This window comes from Peromyscus eremicus, chromosome 13 (assembly GCF_949786415.1).
Source record: "Peromyscus eremicus chromosome 13, PerEre_H2_v1, whole genome shotgun sequence".
In the NCBI taxonomy this organism is placed as follows: Eukaryota; Metazoa; Chordata; class Mammalia; order Rodentia; family Cricetidae; genus Peromyscus; species Peromyscus eremicus.
Genome location: NC_081429.1, coordinates 23,134,119 through 23,148,985, shown reverse-complemented (window position 1 = coordinate 23,148,985; position 14,867 = coordinate 23,134,119). Strand labels below are relative to the sequence as shown.

At 45.8% G+C, this 14,867-nt stretch overlaps 1 protein-coding gene across 1 annotated transcript in view; it reads right to left on the bottom strand.

Moving 5' to 3' along the window:
• Lama1 (laminin subunit alpha 1) overlaps nt 1–14,867 on the bottom strand; it is a 130,839-nt gene that overhangs the window by 33,253 nt on the left and 82,719 nt on the right. Inside the window, exons 30-39 of the mRNA XM_059278034.1 lie at nt 13,350–13,471; nt 11,601–11,687; nt 11,124–11,317; nt 9,999–10,141; nt 8,279–8,368; nt 6,324–6,435; nt 5,958–6,120; nt 1,315–1,525; nt 1,015–1,131; nt 729–892 (exon numbers count right to left, since the gene is read on the bottom strand). Coding sequence (XP_059134017.1) covers nt 729–892; nt 1,015–1,131; nt 1,315–1,525; nt 5,958–6,120; nt 6,324–6,435; nt 8,279–8,368; nt 9,999–10,141; nt 11,124–11,317; nt 11,601–11,687; nt 13,350–13,471 — 1,403 coding nt within the window. The remainder of the gene's footprint in view (nt 1–728; nt 893–1,014; nt 1,132–1,314; nt 1,526–5,957; nt 6,121–6,323; nt 6,436–8,278; nt 8,369–9,998; nt 10,142–11,123; nt 11,318–11,600; nt 11,688–13,349; nt 13,472–14,867) is intronic.

The window sequence follows — 14,867 nt, the reverse complement described above, 5'->3', positions numbered from 1 at the left end:
ATAGAGCATGGGCAGCCACATCCGCCCTTTGAATCATGGAGCCAAGAACACAAGATGCACAGAGAACACAGTCTCCTTGTGCAACTTGCACACAAAGCACATGAGCACTGTAGGTCCTTAGAAAACCTCGATAGCCTGGCATGGCAGCATAGTACTCTGTCTGCATTTTCCCATCATATACGCATGCCTATGGCGAAGTGAGCTGGCAGACACAGGAGGGAATCTGACCAGCCACACAGGTAAAACAGGAGTCTCATTTTTACATGACAATAAAAGTTCACCAGGGAGATGACTCGGTCAGTAAAATGCTTGGCTTGAAGGCATGAGCACCTTACGACGACTCCCCAGGGTCCATGGGGAAAAACACAAGCATGGTGGCTTGTAATCCCAGTGCTGGGGAGGCTGAGAGAGACAGAGCTCACTAGCCAGCTAGCCTGGCCTATACGGTGAGTTCCTGGTCATCAGGACCCTGTTCTAAAAATAGGTGCACAGCCTCTGAGGAGCGATACCAAAGACTGCCCTACGGCTTTTCCATGCCTGTCCTCTAAGTATGCATGCATCTACATATACATGCACACTCAAGCATAGGCATCCACGAGTGTGCATGCATGCATGTGCACACAAACACAGCGTAAAAGCGATTCAATGCTGTAACCAAAAAAGCCACCTTCACCCTGATCAATGGGTTGGCAAGCGCTGCTTGGATTACGACAACTACGCAGCCTTACCTGTCCAAAACACCTGCTAGGCTCTGCAGCTCAGAGGCATGGTGCTCAGCTCTGTGGACCAGGTCACGAGCTCTTCGTTTGGACATCTGCATGACCAGCTCATCTACGTGGCCTCGGAGCTTACTGGTCCACAAAAGGAGCTCATCTCTGTGATGCTCCAGCTGCTGCATGGGGAAATTAAAATGTAAATATATGCATACTTATTTACTAGTGTACATGTGCACACATAAATGAGGTGTGTGGCTACTCTAGAAACTGTGGTATGGCGGCCCAAATTGTAACTTACTGTTAGGGTGTCTTGTACAGTATCCACATGAGTAGTGGCAGAATCTACCCATTCTCTTCCTTTGGCGATGAGCTCTGAGGTCAAGTTCTGTTCTTCTTGAACATTCAGCTTTTTCTCCTACATCAAAAATCACCAATTAAAGATGTATCATGAAAGCAAGCCAGCCCCTGACGTTGGCACCGAGTGAGTGCCACCTGCTGAAGCCACTGGCCAGGCTCCCTTTGTTAGAACCTAAAGTTGGCACCGTTTACAGACAGGCCTGTATGATCACAGTCCTAACTGAGAAGGAAGGAGACTCACGCTGAATTCTCTCAGGTTGGCCTTGACAAGGAGCAGCAGGCAGTCACTCTCCTGGGTCCTGTTCTCAGCTTCCCTCAGGAGCTCCTCGGCAGCCTGCAATTCTTTGCTGTGGTTTGAAAGGAGGTCGCTGGCTGCCTCCTTCGATGCCTTCAGCTTTTCCTGAGGCTTCTGGAACCTCTTCTGAATTCGTGACAATAAATCTTTAGCAGCCCTGATAAATAGAAATGGTTCACTTAGGAAGTAAATAAAAACAAAGCACGTGTCTTGTAATACTAATGAGATTTTTTTTTTAACAGATTCACGTTTCTTCTTGGAACAAAAATAACATACAAAGACTTACTTTTTATTTTTGAGACAGATCTTAGCTGTGCTGCTTAAGCTAGTCTTGAACTCATGAAAATTCCCCTGCCTCAGCATCCCTCATTGCTAGGATTGTGAGTATGAATCACCACGCTTAACATGGATCCTGACTACTTATGACTAGAAGCAATTTTTCTTTCTTTATCTTTATCTGGTGTGTGTGTGTGTGTGTGTGTGTGTGTGTGTGTGTGTGTGTGTGTGTGTGTGTAATGGGGGAAGAGAATGCATGAGCTCCAGGTCAAACATGTAGAGTTCAGAAGACAACATTAGGTTCTGGTCCTTACTTTGTACCTTGTTTGAGATGGGCTCTCTCTGTTTTTCATATACCAGGTAAGCTGACCTGCAACCTTCCAGATACTCTCCTGTTTCTACTTCCCATCTCACCCTAGGAGCTCTGAGACCACAGACCCATACTACTTGTGCCTGGCTTTATGTGGGTTCTTGGGGATTCAAACATAGGTCTTCATGCTTGTACAGTGTGCTGAATAGTTTCATGTCAACTTCATACAGGCTAGAGTCATCTGAGAGAAGGGAGTCTCAACTGAGAAAATGCCCCAGTAAGATCAGGCTGTAGGCAAGCCTGTAGGACATTTTCTTAACTAGTGATTGGTGGGGGTGGGGCCCAGCCCAGTGTGGGTGGTGCCATCCCCGGGCTGGTGGTCCTGGGTTCTACAAGAAAGCAAGCTGAGCAAGTCATGAAGACCAAGCTAGTAAGCAGCACCCCTCCATAACTTCTGCATCAGCTCCTGCCTCTAGGTTCCTGTCCTGTTTGAGTTCCTATCCTGACTTCCTTCAGTGATGGACAGTGATGTGGAAGTGTAAGCCACATAAACCCAAGTTCCTTTTAGTCATGGTGTTTCTTTGCAGCAATGGTAACCCTAACTCAGACACAACAAGCATTTTTACCCTGTAAGCCATCTCCCCAGCCCTCGACTGGGAACGTTTTTCTGAGATAGCTATGGTTTAAAGTAGGCTTGATGATGGCAACGGCATTCTTTCACTGGACCAAGAACTGAAGGAAGAGGGAAACTTATTCATAGGGCAGAAAAAGGTTCGGGGGCCAATAAAACAGCTCTGATAAAAACTTAGAAGTTCAAATTGCTTAAAAAAAGATACAATTTGAACCATTAATAAATGCAAGCTTTTGGAAGTCAAAACAATGTTTTTTCTTACTATTTATTCATTAATAGGATCTTGCTATTTTTGCCCTGGCTGGCCTGGAACTCACTATATAGACCAGGCTAGCCTAAACTCAGAGAGATCCACCTCTCTCTGCCTCCCAAATGCTGGAATTATAGGCATGTGTTATTGCACACGGCAGAAGATTTTCTGCTATTCCTTTCTAAACATTATCTGTGGCCTCAATCATGTGAACAGGACAGACAAGGCTATACTCTTAGTGTCTTGCAAAGTTGAACAACATAAGTAGTTTTCCATGGACTGTTCTTGTTTGTAATCCTATGGATCATTAAGCAGATTCCACAAGAACAGTAGACTTAGGTCTATCCTCAGTTCTCTCACTCCCTAGAAATTCTCCATGAACGTCAGGATACTGACATGGGAAGACCCATAATAAAGAACCTGCACATTTAGTTCATGAAGCAGCCCCCGGCCCCCACTTATCTGTCACAGAACACATTTCTGTACTGAAGTGATCTTCACATAGTTGTGGGGACATGAGCATGAAAATAATTCGGGATCACAGCTGCTAGTGATAATCTGCAGTGTGCCAAGCAGAGTTCCCACGGCAAGTGGCAGTCAGCTGTCCTTAGCAGGGCCAGTGGGCAAGGGTGCCACACACCTCTAACTCATAGGACAGTGGGGCTCAACTGTGCAAGCAAGGCGATTCAGACAAGCACCTGCTTTCCTGCAGGGAATCTGGTGTTCAGATGGGTGCTATGTATGACGGACCCCCAGGAAAACCCACAGATGCTGCATTTCCAATGGCCTCCCCAGGCAGAAATGTCACCCCCCATACTGCATCAACAGGTGCGAGGGGACCTCACGGGCACTCCTCCCCACACACCCCTGCAGGCTCTTGGTATCCTCTTCCTCAACTGGTTGCACATCCTTAAAGAATCTCGGCCCTAAATTGAATTACACTTGGGATCCTGGGAGTTGCAGGGAGTCCCTGAAGGTGGGAGTGGTCTGACGTAGAGTGAAAGTGACTGTTGTGTGTGCCACAACTGTTTATCCACACACAAGCACTGGCCATGACTTATATAACAATGATAATTAGTAATATGATGATAAATAATTCTTAAAATAATCCATGACATTGGAAGAGGGAGTATCTTGGAAGCTAGAAAATACACTTTGAATTCCCCCATTGTTAATAAAAGTTCCCTTAGTCACAGCTTCACTTATAGATGGGAGAGAGAAACATAGAATCTGATTGACAACTGTATTCCAAACAGAAAAGGGGGCTGCAATTATAGAGCAAGCATTCCCAGAGGACCCAGCCAGTGGGGAGGTCAGGGAACAGGGAAGAGGAAGGGGTGGCCCTGCCTTCCCTGGTGGTCTAGAAGTTCTGCTGGGCACAAAGGCTCTGCTGTGTGTCCTCTGGGTGTCCCCAACTCCTAGTATCATGTTTGCACCTGGGGCTCAAACCTTTCCGTTGAGTGACCCAAGAGACTGGCCGTTGCAGGGTGATGTGAGGAAGGGGGTCCCGCAGGATGGCTCTGAGTCTCTAGGACTGCCAGCCTGGGAACCTGCATCTGTAATAGCTCCTGCATAGGCAAGGATTCTCTCCTACGTGGGGCAGCAGCGGAAGGCAGAGCTGCCACGCTCGCTGCCACAGATGGGCACTCTGTGGTCTTGGTACTCGCTCTGGCACTTTGCTGCCTTCATAGCACTCGGTTCAGTCTTCTCTGGGCCTCCCCAGGCTCTCTGCAGCAACATTCTATATCACAGGACCTCGTTCCAAACCCTTGCCAACCAAGTCTTCCTTTCAAGTTCCACCTGAGCAAAGCAACAGGTCAGAAAGTGTATTCAAAGATGAAAGGAGGTAGCCGGGTGGTGGTGGCGCACGCCTTTAATCCCAGCACTCGGGAGGCAGAGGCAGGGGGATCTCTGTGAGTTCGAGGCCAGCCTGGGCTACCAAGCGAGTTCCAGGAAAGGTGCAAAGCTATACAGAAAAACCCTGTCTCAAAAAACCAAAAAAAAAAAAAAAAAAAGATGAAAGGAGGTATGAGCCTAATGTGCATGTTGCTGGGGGAAAGCGTGCAGTACTTTACATTAACATTCTTGTGGAACTAATCTGGAAACGAGCAGGAGGGAGCCTCCGAGTGCGGATCACGTGACTAAATGATCTAGTTCCTACGGTCTGCTCTGGTAACAGGATACCCTGAAACCCAGGAAGGAGGGGCAGGACCTGCGTGTGCACACACTGTAATCGCAGCTTTCGGGAGGCTAAAGTGGGAAAACGGGAAGTTCTAGGCCAGCAGGGACACATAGTGAGATCCTGTCTCAAAGGAGAAGGAAAAAGAAGAGAAGGAGGGGGAGGAGGACAAAGAAGGAGAGGAAGAGGACAGAGGAGGGAGAAGGGGAGAACTTGTAGTATAAATACTTAATATTAAACCACATAGAAATATGGAAAATGAAAGAAAATGCTTGCCCAAGACATCTATCCCATGATAGTTTACAGTAATAAAATTTACAAACACTTCAAGTGTTACTAGAAGGAACAGAGTTAGTGAGTCTCACCTAACTGGTTAAAATGATCTTCAGCCTACCTGACAGAAAGACAGTGTCAGCTAACAGCTATGTGGGAAAAAAGAAAAAAAAAAAAAAACCAAACTAGAGAAGGCCAGGCAGGAAGTCACAGGCTCCTGAGTCTACGTACATCCATTCTCTGGGGCTGCCCCCTGTGGGGTTCTACAAGGGCTTGCGTGACCAAGCTCTGTGATTCTGACAGTGTCAGTCTGTCCCGGAGTTTGTGGTCGGGGTGTCCTACTTTGCTCTCTTCTCGACAGGTCACCCTGTACTTGATTATAATAACAGTTCCCCAGACTCTTCAGTTTGTAGTAGATAAAATCAAGCTGAGAGTCCCAGAGAACACAGAGCCTATTGCACAGTACGCAGAGATGGACTGCCCTGATTCCACTGACTTGTTTTCTGTATTGGTAGGGGCGGGTACCCATCTCCTCATCTCCTGGACAGCCGACCTCTCTCCTCGCTTGCAATATTAATTCTCAGAGATCATTCTCCCCACCATTTCCCCCTCCACAGCATCCAAATGCCTGCTTCTCATTGGTGGTGTTTGAACAGTGCTCGGGACTTACTTGAGTTCAAGGGTAGCATTTTGGTGCATCTCGGTGAAATTCCTTTTCTTGGTAAGCTCCAGCAAAGAAGAAATGTTCTGGTGCATGCTCTGAAGAGCAGAAATGGGTGGCTGGAGATCTTCACGGGCGGTCTGATTCAATGTCGCCACCTTTGTCGTGATTTCTACAGAGAACATTTGTTGCTAGGTAAGTCTCTTCAAGGTAGATAGTAGGGATCCCGGACACTTCAGGATCCCTGTGCTATGGGATGTCCCAGTCCCTTGGCATTAGGGAGCCCAGCCAAACACTGTTCACCTTCTTCATAAGGTGATCACGACTCTTTCTAACAAACAAGCACCCAGTCCCCAAAGGAGAGCCCTGCACTACCTTTGATGTTTGTGTGCAGCTGCTCAATGAACATGGCCAGGGCTTGAGTCCCATTGACGGTTCTCTCTGCTGCCTGATTCACCTGCTGACTGCTGGTTAAGACTCTAGTGAGCTGACAGGACAGTAAGGACAGTAAGGTTAGTGTGGTTTACTATCACGCAAGCTTCCGAACGCTAGCTGTTGCCTCTTTAAAGTGATCAAATACATCCAGATCATAAAAAAAATACACTATCGTGCAAACCAAGGCTAATATTTCTGGGCTCAGATGTGATTAACGGGATCCTGAAATCACCTAAGAGACATTCATCATGAGAAAAGATGGTTCATTTTTATAAGCAGTCTAGATGACTAGTAATGCAAAGTACTTCCTGTGTCTAGTTGTGAAAGCCTTCTACTCACATTAGCTCCCGTGTACAGTCACATGTCACCGAGTGACAAGAGAAATGACTCCTTAGGAGAAATACGGGTGTTGTCTAGATACCACGTGTGCTTCCTTACACGCAGAAGCTGAATGGTACTTACCTGTGTGCATATATAATGCACACACACATTTAAGGTGCAGCCCATTGCTCCTTGGGCCATGAAGCATATAATCATATATGATTAAATTGAGCATAAGAGAATATGATAAAAATCAAGGCACTCAGTAAACAAGGGATGCATGACCCTGGTGGCAGAGCAGGAATCCACTGCCATCAGGGGAAGCGTCAGATTGTAAACACCTCAACTGGCTGCATCACCATTTCTCACTGTCTTCACACTGTTATATACTCTACACAAGTGTGTTACGCTTTACACAGCTGGCAGTGTGGTAGGTTGTTCACACCGGCACTCCTGCAGACACATGAGCAATCCCTTTTGCTACTATGTTGGCATAGCTAAGAGGTGGCTGAACAGTTTGTGCTTTTATGAGACTGGAGACCAGAACATTAGTGTATAGTGAAGAATTTCACACTGAATACAGGAAGGGGAACCTCACTGCCTGTGAGGTTTTAGTTCCTATGAAGTAAGAACAAGGAGGCAGGGGGACTGCTTTAGACCCCAATCTGCCAGGTAGTAGAACTATCCACCTCCAACTTGATGGGTAACATGGGGGTGACCAGCATCTCCTTAGGAGTGTGAGTGAGGCCATGACCCCAAAGCTCCCAGCCCTGACGCTGACACAACTGCTCTTAGCTGTCACTTCGTTTCAGTAATTTCATAAGTCAAAAGAAGATTGTGATTGCAATATCCAAGAACATGAACTAACAGACTGGGGCCTGCAGGCATTTTCTCCTTAAGACCCAAGAGAATCTTCTTTCCTGATGAGAGAAAAATTATTTTAATCAGATTATTTTCTACACAATATCTTCTTGCTGAGGGACCCGAAGTCCACACTGCAACATGCAAGGTCTTCTCAAATCATCTTTGGTTTCAAATTCCTTCTGCGTGCACAGCTGTGTATGTCTGCGCATATTGAGAAATCTATAATAAACTGTTTGACAACAGGCCTCCCTCACACGCTATAAACAAGGAGATGTTTTGGTGGCTCACACCTTGCCATGAGGTAAACAAAATAAATAATTCCCTGCTGACATGAAAACTAAGCTAATTCTATCTAGGACCTAAAACCATCAGAGTCAACCTGGCCTGCAGGTCAAAGGACCACTTAGTACTGAAGCCACTCTGCCCCTCAAACTCCACGGTAGACTGAATATAGGAAAAAAAAGGAAATCATAGAGATCTTTTAGTTCCGCTTAGGTTAACGAGAAAAGGCAAGCAGCTAAGCGAACCACCTGGTTCTTCCTTAGCGTGGGTGGCAACAGTGATCTGGTCAGGAATCTTTTCCCACGACAGCAGGGGAACTCATGGGGTTACAATCGAAGCCTCCAGGAACCTGCCAGATGGAACCCAAAGGCTTCCAGGGGCTGCCCTGGGAGGCTGGTGGGGAGCTGGATTTTTTGCAGAGAACTTACCTCCTTTTGAAGGTTTTCTGTTTGTTCTGCAACCCCTTCAAGCTGGATTTCTGCCCGAATCTTCTTAGCGTTTTCTTTTAATAAATACCTCTAAGAAAGACAAAAGAAGCAATGTTACATTGCTTACCGTATCACATTAAATGTTACATTGTTCACAATATTACATTGTTTACTGTATCACATTAAAATGTCCATCCTTCAGGGACTCATGGGCTAATTGCTTTTTGGCTTACAGAAAGACATTCTAATTTCTTTTAATAGTTTTTTAAAAGCAAAAGGGCTCACTCGCTCATCACCAGCTGTCAATTCCAGCAATGCACCCCTGGTTACCACCTTCCACATTGTTCTTACACGGACATAAACTCAAACTCTGCTCTAGTAAGCAGACAACGAACAGATGGCATTCATAGACCAAATATGGCTTTATTTCAGTATCAAAGTTATAAATATTAACTATAGTTCTCAATACATGGAAAAGTACTTACTAGGCAAAATGAAAAAGTATTCAATAAGAAAAAGCCTTTTACAATTATTTATAGTTAAGTGTTTAATCCATCCCAACAGTCTAACCTCTTTACTTGTTTAAGTACGTAAACCTTTCACAAGGTAGTTACGTTACTATTTAGGAAGGGTGCAGTTCACATTCCTGCCCTCCAGAGAGTGTTGGAGATGAATACAAAGCATTGTTAAAGGGATGGATGGATGGATTACATCAGAGCAAACCATTCAAGGTTCGTTAAAATCTGAACTATTTACTTCACTTGATCAATTCAAAGTACAGTCATACCCCTGGGATGTAACCGGCAGAGCACATCATTTATTGATTGTGTATGTGATGGTTAGAATATATATTGAAGTATCTCTTCCTTCTTTTCTTTTTTTGTAGAATTTTCTTAATGAATGAAGAATCACTCATCTTTCAAAAGCACATTTTGATAAAAAGTAATATAAAAATATTCCCTGGAGTTCATCAGCTCCTCCTCAGTACCAGTGTGTGAGTGTGAGTGTGAGTGTGAGTGTGTGTATGGAGGTGGGGAGTGATTGAGCACACAAGAAAAGCTTCTTTCTGTAAACACTATTTAGTAATGACCATCTTTTTTCTTACTGCATGACACAGTGGGTAGATTAATTTAAATTGAAATGTGGAGGTAAAAAGTATAATTTAGCAATATTTTTTTCCAATTAGGATTAACATTCCAGAGAAAGGTACTGTCTCTGATTCAATTTCTTAACTTTCCTCTCCTTTTGACCAGATCTGTTGATAAAATATAAACCAAGGATTGACACTTTGAGATGTTAATAGTCTTCCAAGGAGGAAGACTCTTTTTATACCTCGAACTCCAGTTGAAGATAACAACACGTAACAGAAAACAGCCCATCTTTGGCATAAACCATCCCTAGAGAGGATACGGTCCAGATTTATTTCTAGTATCTGTATTTGGACAGCTTTTTTCAAGTACCCAAAGGTCTGCCAAAGAGGAGGGAGGGTTGTAGCCGAATTCCAGAAGGTGGGATGAGATCCGTGGGCAGAATGTCCAAGGAGGTTTCTGTGAAGCAACTCCATCAGAGCTCCCCAGAAACCCCCGGTGAGGTGTGGGATGAGGACACTGTCACTGGCCACCCACGGGGGATTGAAAGGTTGGGGAGACAAATGACCGCTCCCCTCCCCATACTCGTGACCGATGTTTCTCTCCACCATCTCTACATCCCTAGTACCTACCTGGAAATATTTAGTTGTATTTTCCAGACTTGACAAAATTCCATATGGGGCAGGGAAACCACCAGTGAGGTTCAGAGACAGGACAGCATCGCCCAAAGTATCCAGGTCATTCAGCAAGGCCCCCACACATTCATCATCACAAGCTTGAAGAGAAAACGGGGAGAAAGCAAAGGCTAATGCAAACAGCCTTAGTCATGGTGTTATAAAGAGAACACACACACACACACACACACACACACACACACACACACACACCAGGGCTCCGTGCACCACACAGATCTCCTTCTCACTCCAGCCCAGGGTGAGCTGCAATTCTCTACTGGTGATGGAGACTAGGCAAAGTCATACCCTCAAGGTCACAAAGATAGGAAAGTGGCCGAGGCATCACGCCTTCACACCACTTGAACCATTATAGTGCTGTCACTCATCTTTAACTGGGCCTGGCTATGAGTTGTCCCAGCATTCCCCTCCAAAGCCCGCTTCCACTGTCTATGTGCGCCAGTCCTTCCTCCTCAAGCAGGAATTAGTGGAGAACACAGCTGGGAGCGTTTGCTTATAGCACACGGAGACGAAAGTGAAAACCTTTTCCAACTCCCTGATACTCATCCCTTCTAACCCTCTTTCATCACCCACACAGAAGACATCCCAAGATGACTTTCCCTTGCACTCGACAGAAACATCCATCAGAGCTGGAGAAAACTAAAGAGGCCAGAAATTGGGGCGATATAAATGACAGCCCCATAAGGATGTTCCCTCCTCCTCACTGATTGATCCTTGGATTCAGCAAAGGAAGTATTGATACAGCTCAATTACAAAATAAAAATTACTAGCTGGGTGTAGTACATGTTTTGTAATCCCAGTCCATACATGGAAAGGTGAGGCAGAACTATGATGCCTGAAGCCAGCCCGGGCTGTATCATAAGCCCCTACCACAATCAAAGTTGTCTTGGCTTATTCGTGCACCACTAAAGACTCAATTCAGTAGATTCAGCAGCAATGTACATCGAGAAAATGTAATAGAATGTGAAGTACAGTGAGATTCGTGGTACCCCACTGACCCTGTGGGTGTCACAGCCAGGTCAGCAGGAAAACCCAACTTTAGACACATACAGGAGAATCACCTACAAACACAGTCGCTCTCCACCAAGATGTGTCTTGGCAGGCATTCCTCACAGCGGAGCCCCGTGGTTCCTGGCTTGCAGACACATTGCCCAGACGCTCGGTCACAGTCACTGTGGACAGAGCCTTGGGGGTTACAGTTACACTTCTGACAGCTGCCACCTGCTGCTCGAGGGTTGCCGTGATAGCCCACGGAGCACCTACAGAGAAGAGGATTGTAGGTATAGACAGAGCAGTCTGTACCAACCAGGAATACATACACCAGCTCTGCCCAGAGGCAGTCATCGTCCTTTTTGCCAAAGGAAATGCAGAGCACACACTCACCTTACGAGACCTTGCTATGGGATATCAATGTGCCCCCTACATCTGTACAAACATGCAAATCTGTAGCGACTCCCAGATCACTGTCGTAACTACCTCCCACATGATATAAAAGGAGCAGGTGTCCCTTATTTGCTTCCTTGTGACAGTTCAGCAGTATACCTTTCACAGTACTGTCCCTCATAGCCAGGGATGCAGGCATCACACCGGAAATCACTGTCACCTTCCAAGACACAAGTGGGGCTGAAACTGAAAGAAAAAAAATTTTTTTTTTAACAGAAGATTTCAGATATTAGCTTCAAATCTTTCTCAAAGTATTTACTCATCGTTACTGTTCTAAACGTTAAGTGATTATACGGGGTAGTTAGATAAGCTGCTAGAGCTGAAATCTGTGGAACAGAAGGTAAGGAAGCCTGCGGGCAATGTTATGGGACACGTCTCTTTTTTTTATCCATCATTTGAAGAGGCCTTTGCTGCAAGGTGGCAGCAGGTGAGGGCTAAGTCGATCAGTCTCACAGAGTGTAACTAGCTACCCAAGAACTTTCCAAATCAAAGGGGGTCTTATTCTGAGAGAGGAGTTGCCATATTTATTAGATAATGATAGAGTTGATAAAGCGCGGAAAACAGGAAGACTGAATGTTGCTGGTTAGGACAGTTCCGCAGGCTGTAATGATGTGCATAGGACAAGCCGCAGAAAAGCTACTCTGGTGGAACACGGAAACAGGACTGACCATCACCTGATAGACCAGCATAAGTAAACTGATATTACTACCCAGATGGAGCTCTGGGCTAATCCTTCCTTTGCCCCAACTTCTCCCTCCACGTGATGGACTGCTCTGGCGCCACCTGGAGGCTGAGCTGGGTAACTGCAAACCACAGAAACCTGACCCAAACCAAGCGGGGAAATCAGGTCTGGTTTCTTGTAGGGGAGGAAGCTGGGTGTCCACAGCATGAGATACCTGCACCACTTCTAACATCTCTCTCCTTAAATAATGAGGCAGACTTCAAGGAAATACAAATACGTAGAAGACAAACCAAGCAATCTGTGGCCTCATAGGTCATGACTATGAGGCTTGAGGGATGGTTAACCTTATTTGATGGAAGAAATAAAGTGTGTTATTCAACAGTATGGAAATACACAAAGTGCATGGTAAAAACAGCCATGCACACACTTCTCTGGGTACACATAGCCACAAGCCACAGATGTGGAATATATAGAGAGAAATTATCTTTTCCAGAACGGTGCCACATTACTTATTCCACAGCATGGGCAGTTCCATGGCCACTACATAAATTATTAACTGACATATAAACATCGTGTATCTTTTCTCAGTGCTCGTGTGTTTCCTTCTAGGTATATGTATACAGAATCAATCCCTATTCCCTTACATTGAATACGAACTGGATTACATAGCTGGGAGCTAAAATTAGTCTTGAAAATTCCCAATAGCTTTTTTTTTTTTTTAAATTGGTTCCATCCCAGCACTCAAGCCCCACATGATGCTTTCCTTTTGAAAAGATCCTGGCAGCCAGGTGGTGGTGGAGCACTCCTTTAATCCCAGCACTGGGGAGGCAGAGCCAGGTGGCTCTCCGTGAGTTTGAGGCCAGCCCAGGCTACAGAGTGAGTTCCAGGAAAGGCACAAAGCTACACAGAGAAACCCTGTCTTGACCCCCCTCCCCCCAAAAGAGAAAGAAAGAAAGAAAGAAAGAAAGAAAGAAAGAAAGAAAGAAAGAAAGAAAGGAAGGAAGAAAGAAGAGATCCTGCTCAAACACCCTGAGAACGTGCACTTTTCCTTGACATCGACTGATCTCCCCACAGGGCCCACATTAACGGAGAGTATTCAGAGGCCCTGGAAAGCAAGCACAGGAATGGAAGCTGGTGGTGTGTCAGGCTGGCCAGTACAGGCTTACCTGAAAGGGGGGCGGTGAGGACAGGTACATGGGGTGCAATCTCCAGGCAACCCAATCACCTTCCCATAGTAGCCGGGGGCACACATCTCACAGTGGTCACCAGCCGTGTGGTCTCGGCAGTTCTGGAGGTCCACAGTTCAATGGAAGAGAGAAGCAATGGGAAACGGTCAGACAGGATCCTCACGGGTAACAGCTGTATAAACAGCCGTGTTTCACATCAGCTAGGTGTTCGTTAATTCTTAAGGAAGATGGGGAATTTTTCTTGATATTTCCTAGAACGCTGGAGGCTTTTCCAGATCTGTGGCCTTTGTTCAACAGAAGACTACGTAAGCCTAGAGACTGTTAATACATTCTACTGGAGGAAAACAGACCCAGGACCCCAAAAGCAGTCAGGACTTAGATCCTTAAAATACAGATCAGAACTAGATGGAGACCCAACAGTTTGTCTATGTGTCTGTGAGGGCTTCGTGTGGTTTGTCTGAGAAAAGTCTCACGCATTTGGGTGCCTGTCCCCAGCTGGTGGTGATGTTTGAGGGAAGTTAGAACATGGAGCCTTGCTGGAGGAAACAAGTCACTGGGGGCAGCCTTTGAGAGTCTCGCCCCATTCCAGTTCACTCTCTGCTTCCTGTGTCCACGGACATGTGACCCCTCAGCTTTCTGCTCTGGCCACCCATGGCCGTGACTTCTTTGCCTTATGGGCTCCCCGTCTGGAACTGGAAATCAAAATAAAGTCCTCCTTCCGTTTCATCCCAGCCACAGAAAAGTAACTACTCCAGGATTCGATATCCACACGCAGAGAGCTGCCGTGGCAGAAAAGCATGGGCAGGCGGTTACAAACCAGGGAGGGAGGAAAGTCGTGGTCACAGAGGGCCACCAACAGATTCTGGTAACAACCAAATGAACGTCAGCTGGAATTTTACGTCATCAGTTGAACCAGCGACCTTCCTATTACAAAAAGACTATCAGATGCATTTTTAAGCTCCAAGTGCAAGCGGTTCTTCTTATGGGTTCTATTGAAAAATCTCTGCTGTTCAGATCCTCACTATTGGCTTGGCCCTGTGCACAGGGCTCTGCATACGACGCAGCTGCGGAGGGGTGACAGCGAAGCGTGGAGTCCCTCAGCAGCCCGTCCCCCCTTGCTCTGCCTTGTCCCGTGGCAGCAAGAAAGGGCAGACAAGACATCGCTACCAAATGAATATTTTAAAAACTAGTTTTACAGACACTTTTCAACTAGAAAATGTTTGAGCTTTTTCATTTAAAAATTTTATTCCTATTTCAACTGAAAAAGGTAAGTTGAGAGGATCCATGTGACCTCTCAAATGGGTCTCCCTTTAGAAGGACTATTTGCTATCTCTTCAAAAATAAGTTGCAATAAATACTTGTTTCACCAACATAGCATGACACAGACAAGGTCCAAGTACTAGATGAGGAGAGGGGATGGAAACAGCTCTAGACCTTGTCCCTGTTGATGGGGAAACACTTGCCCTAAAAGACAACAGATTCTAGCTTCCTGGGGGC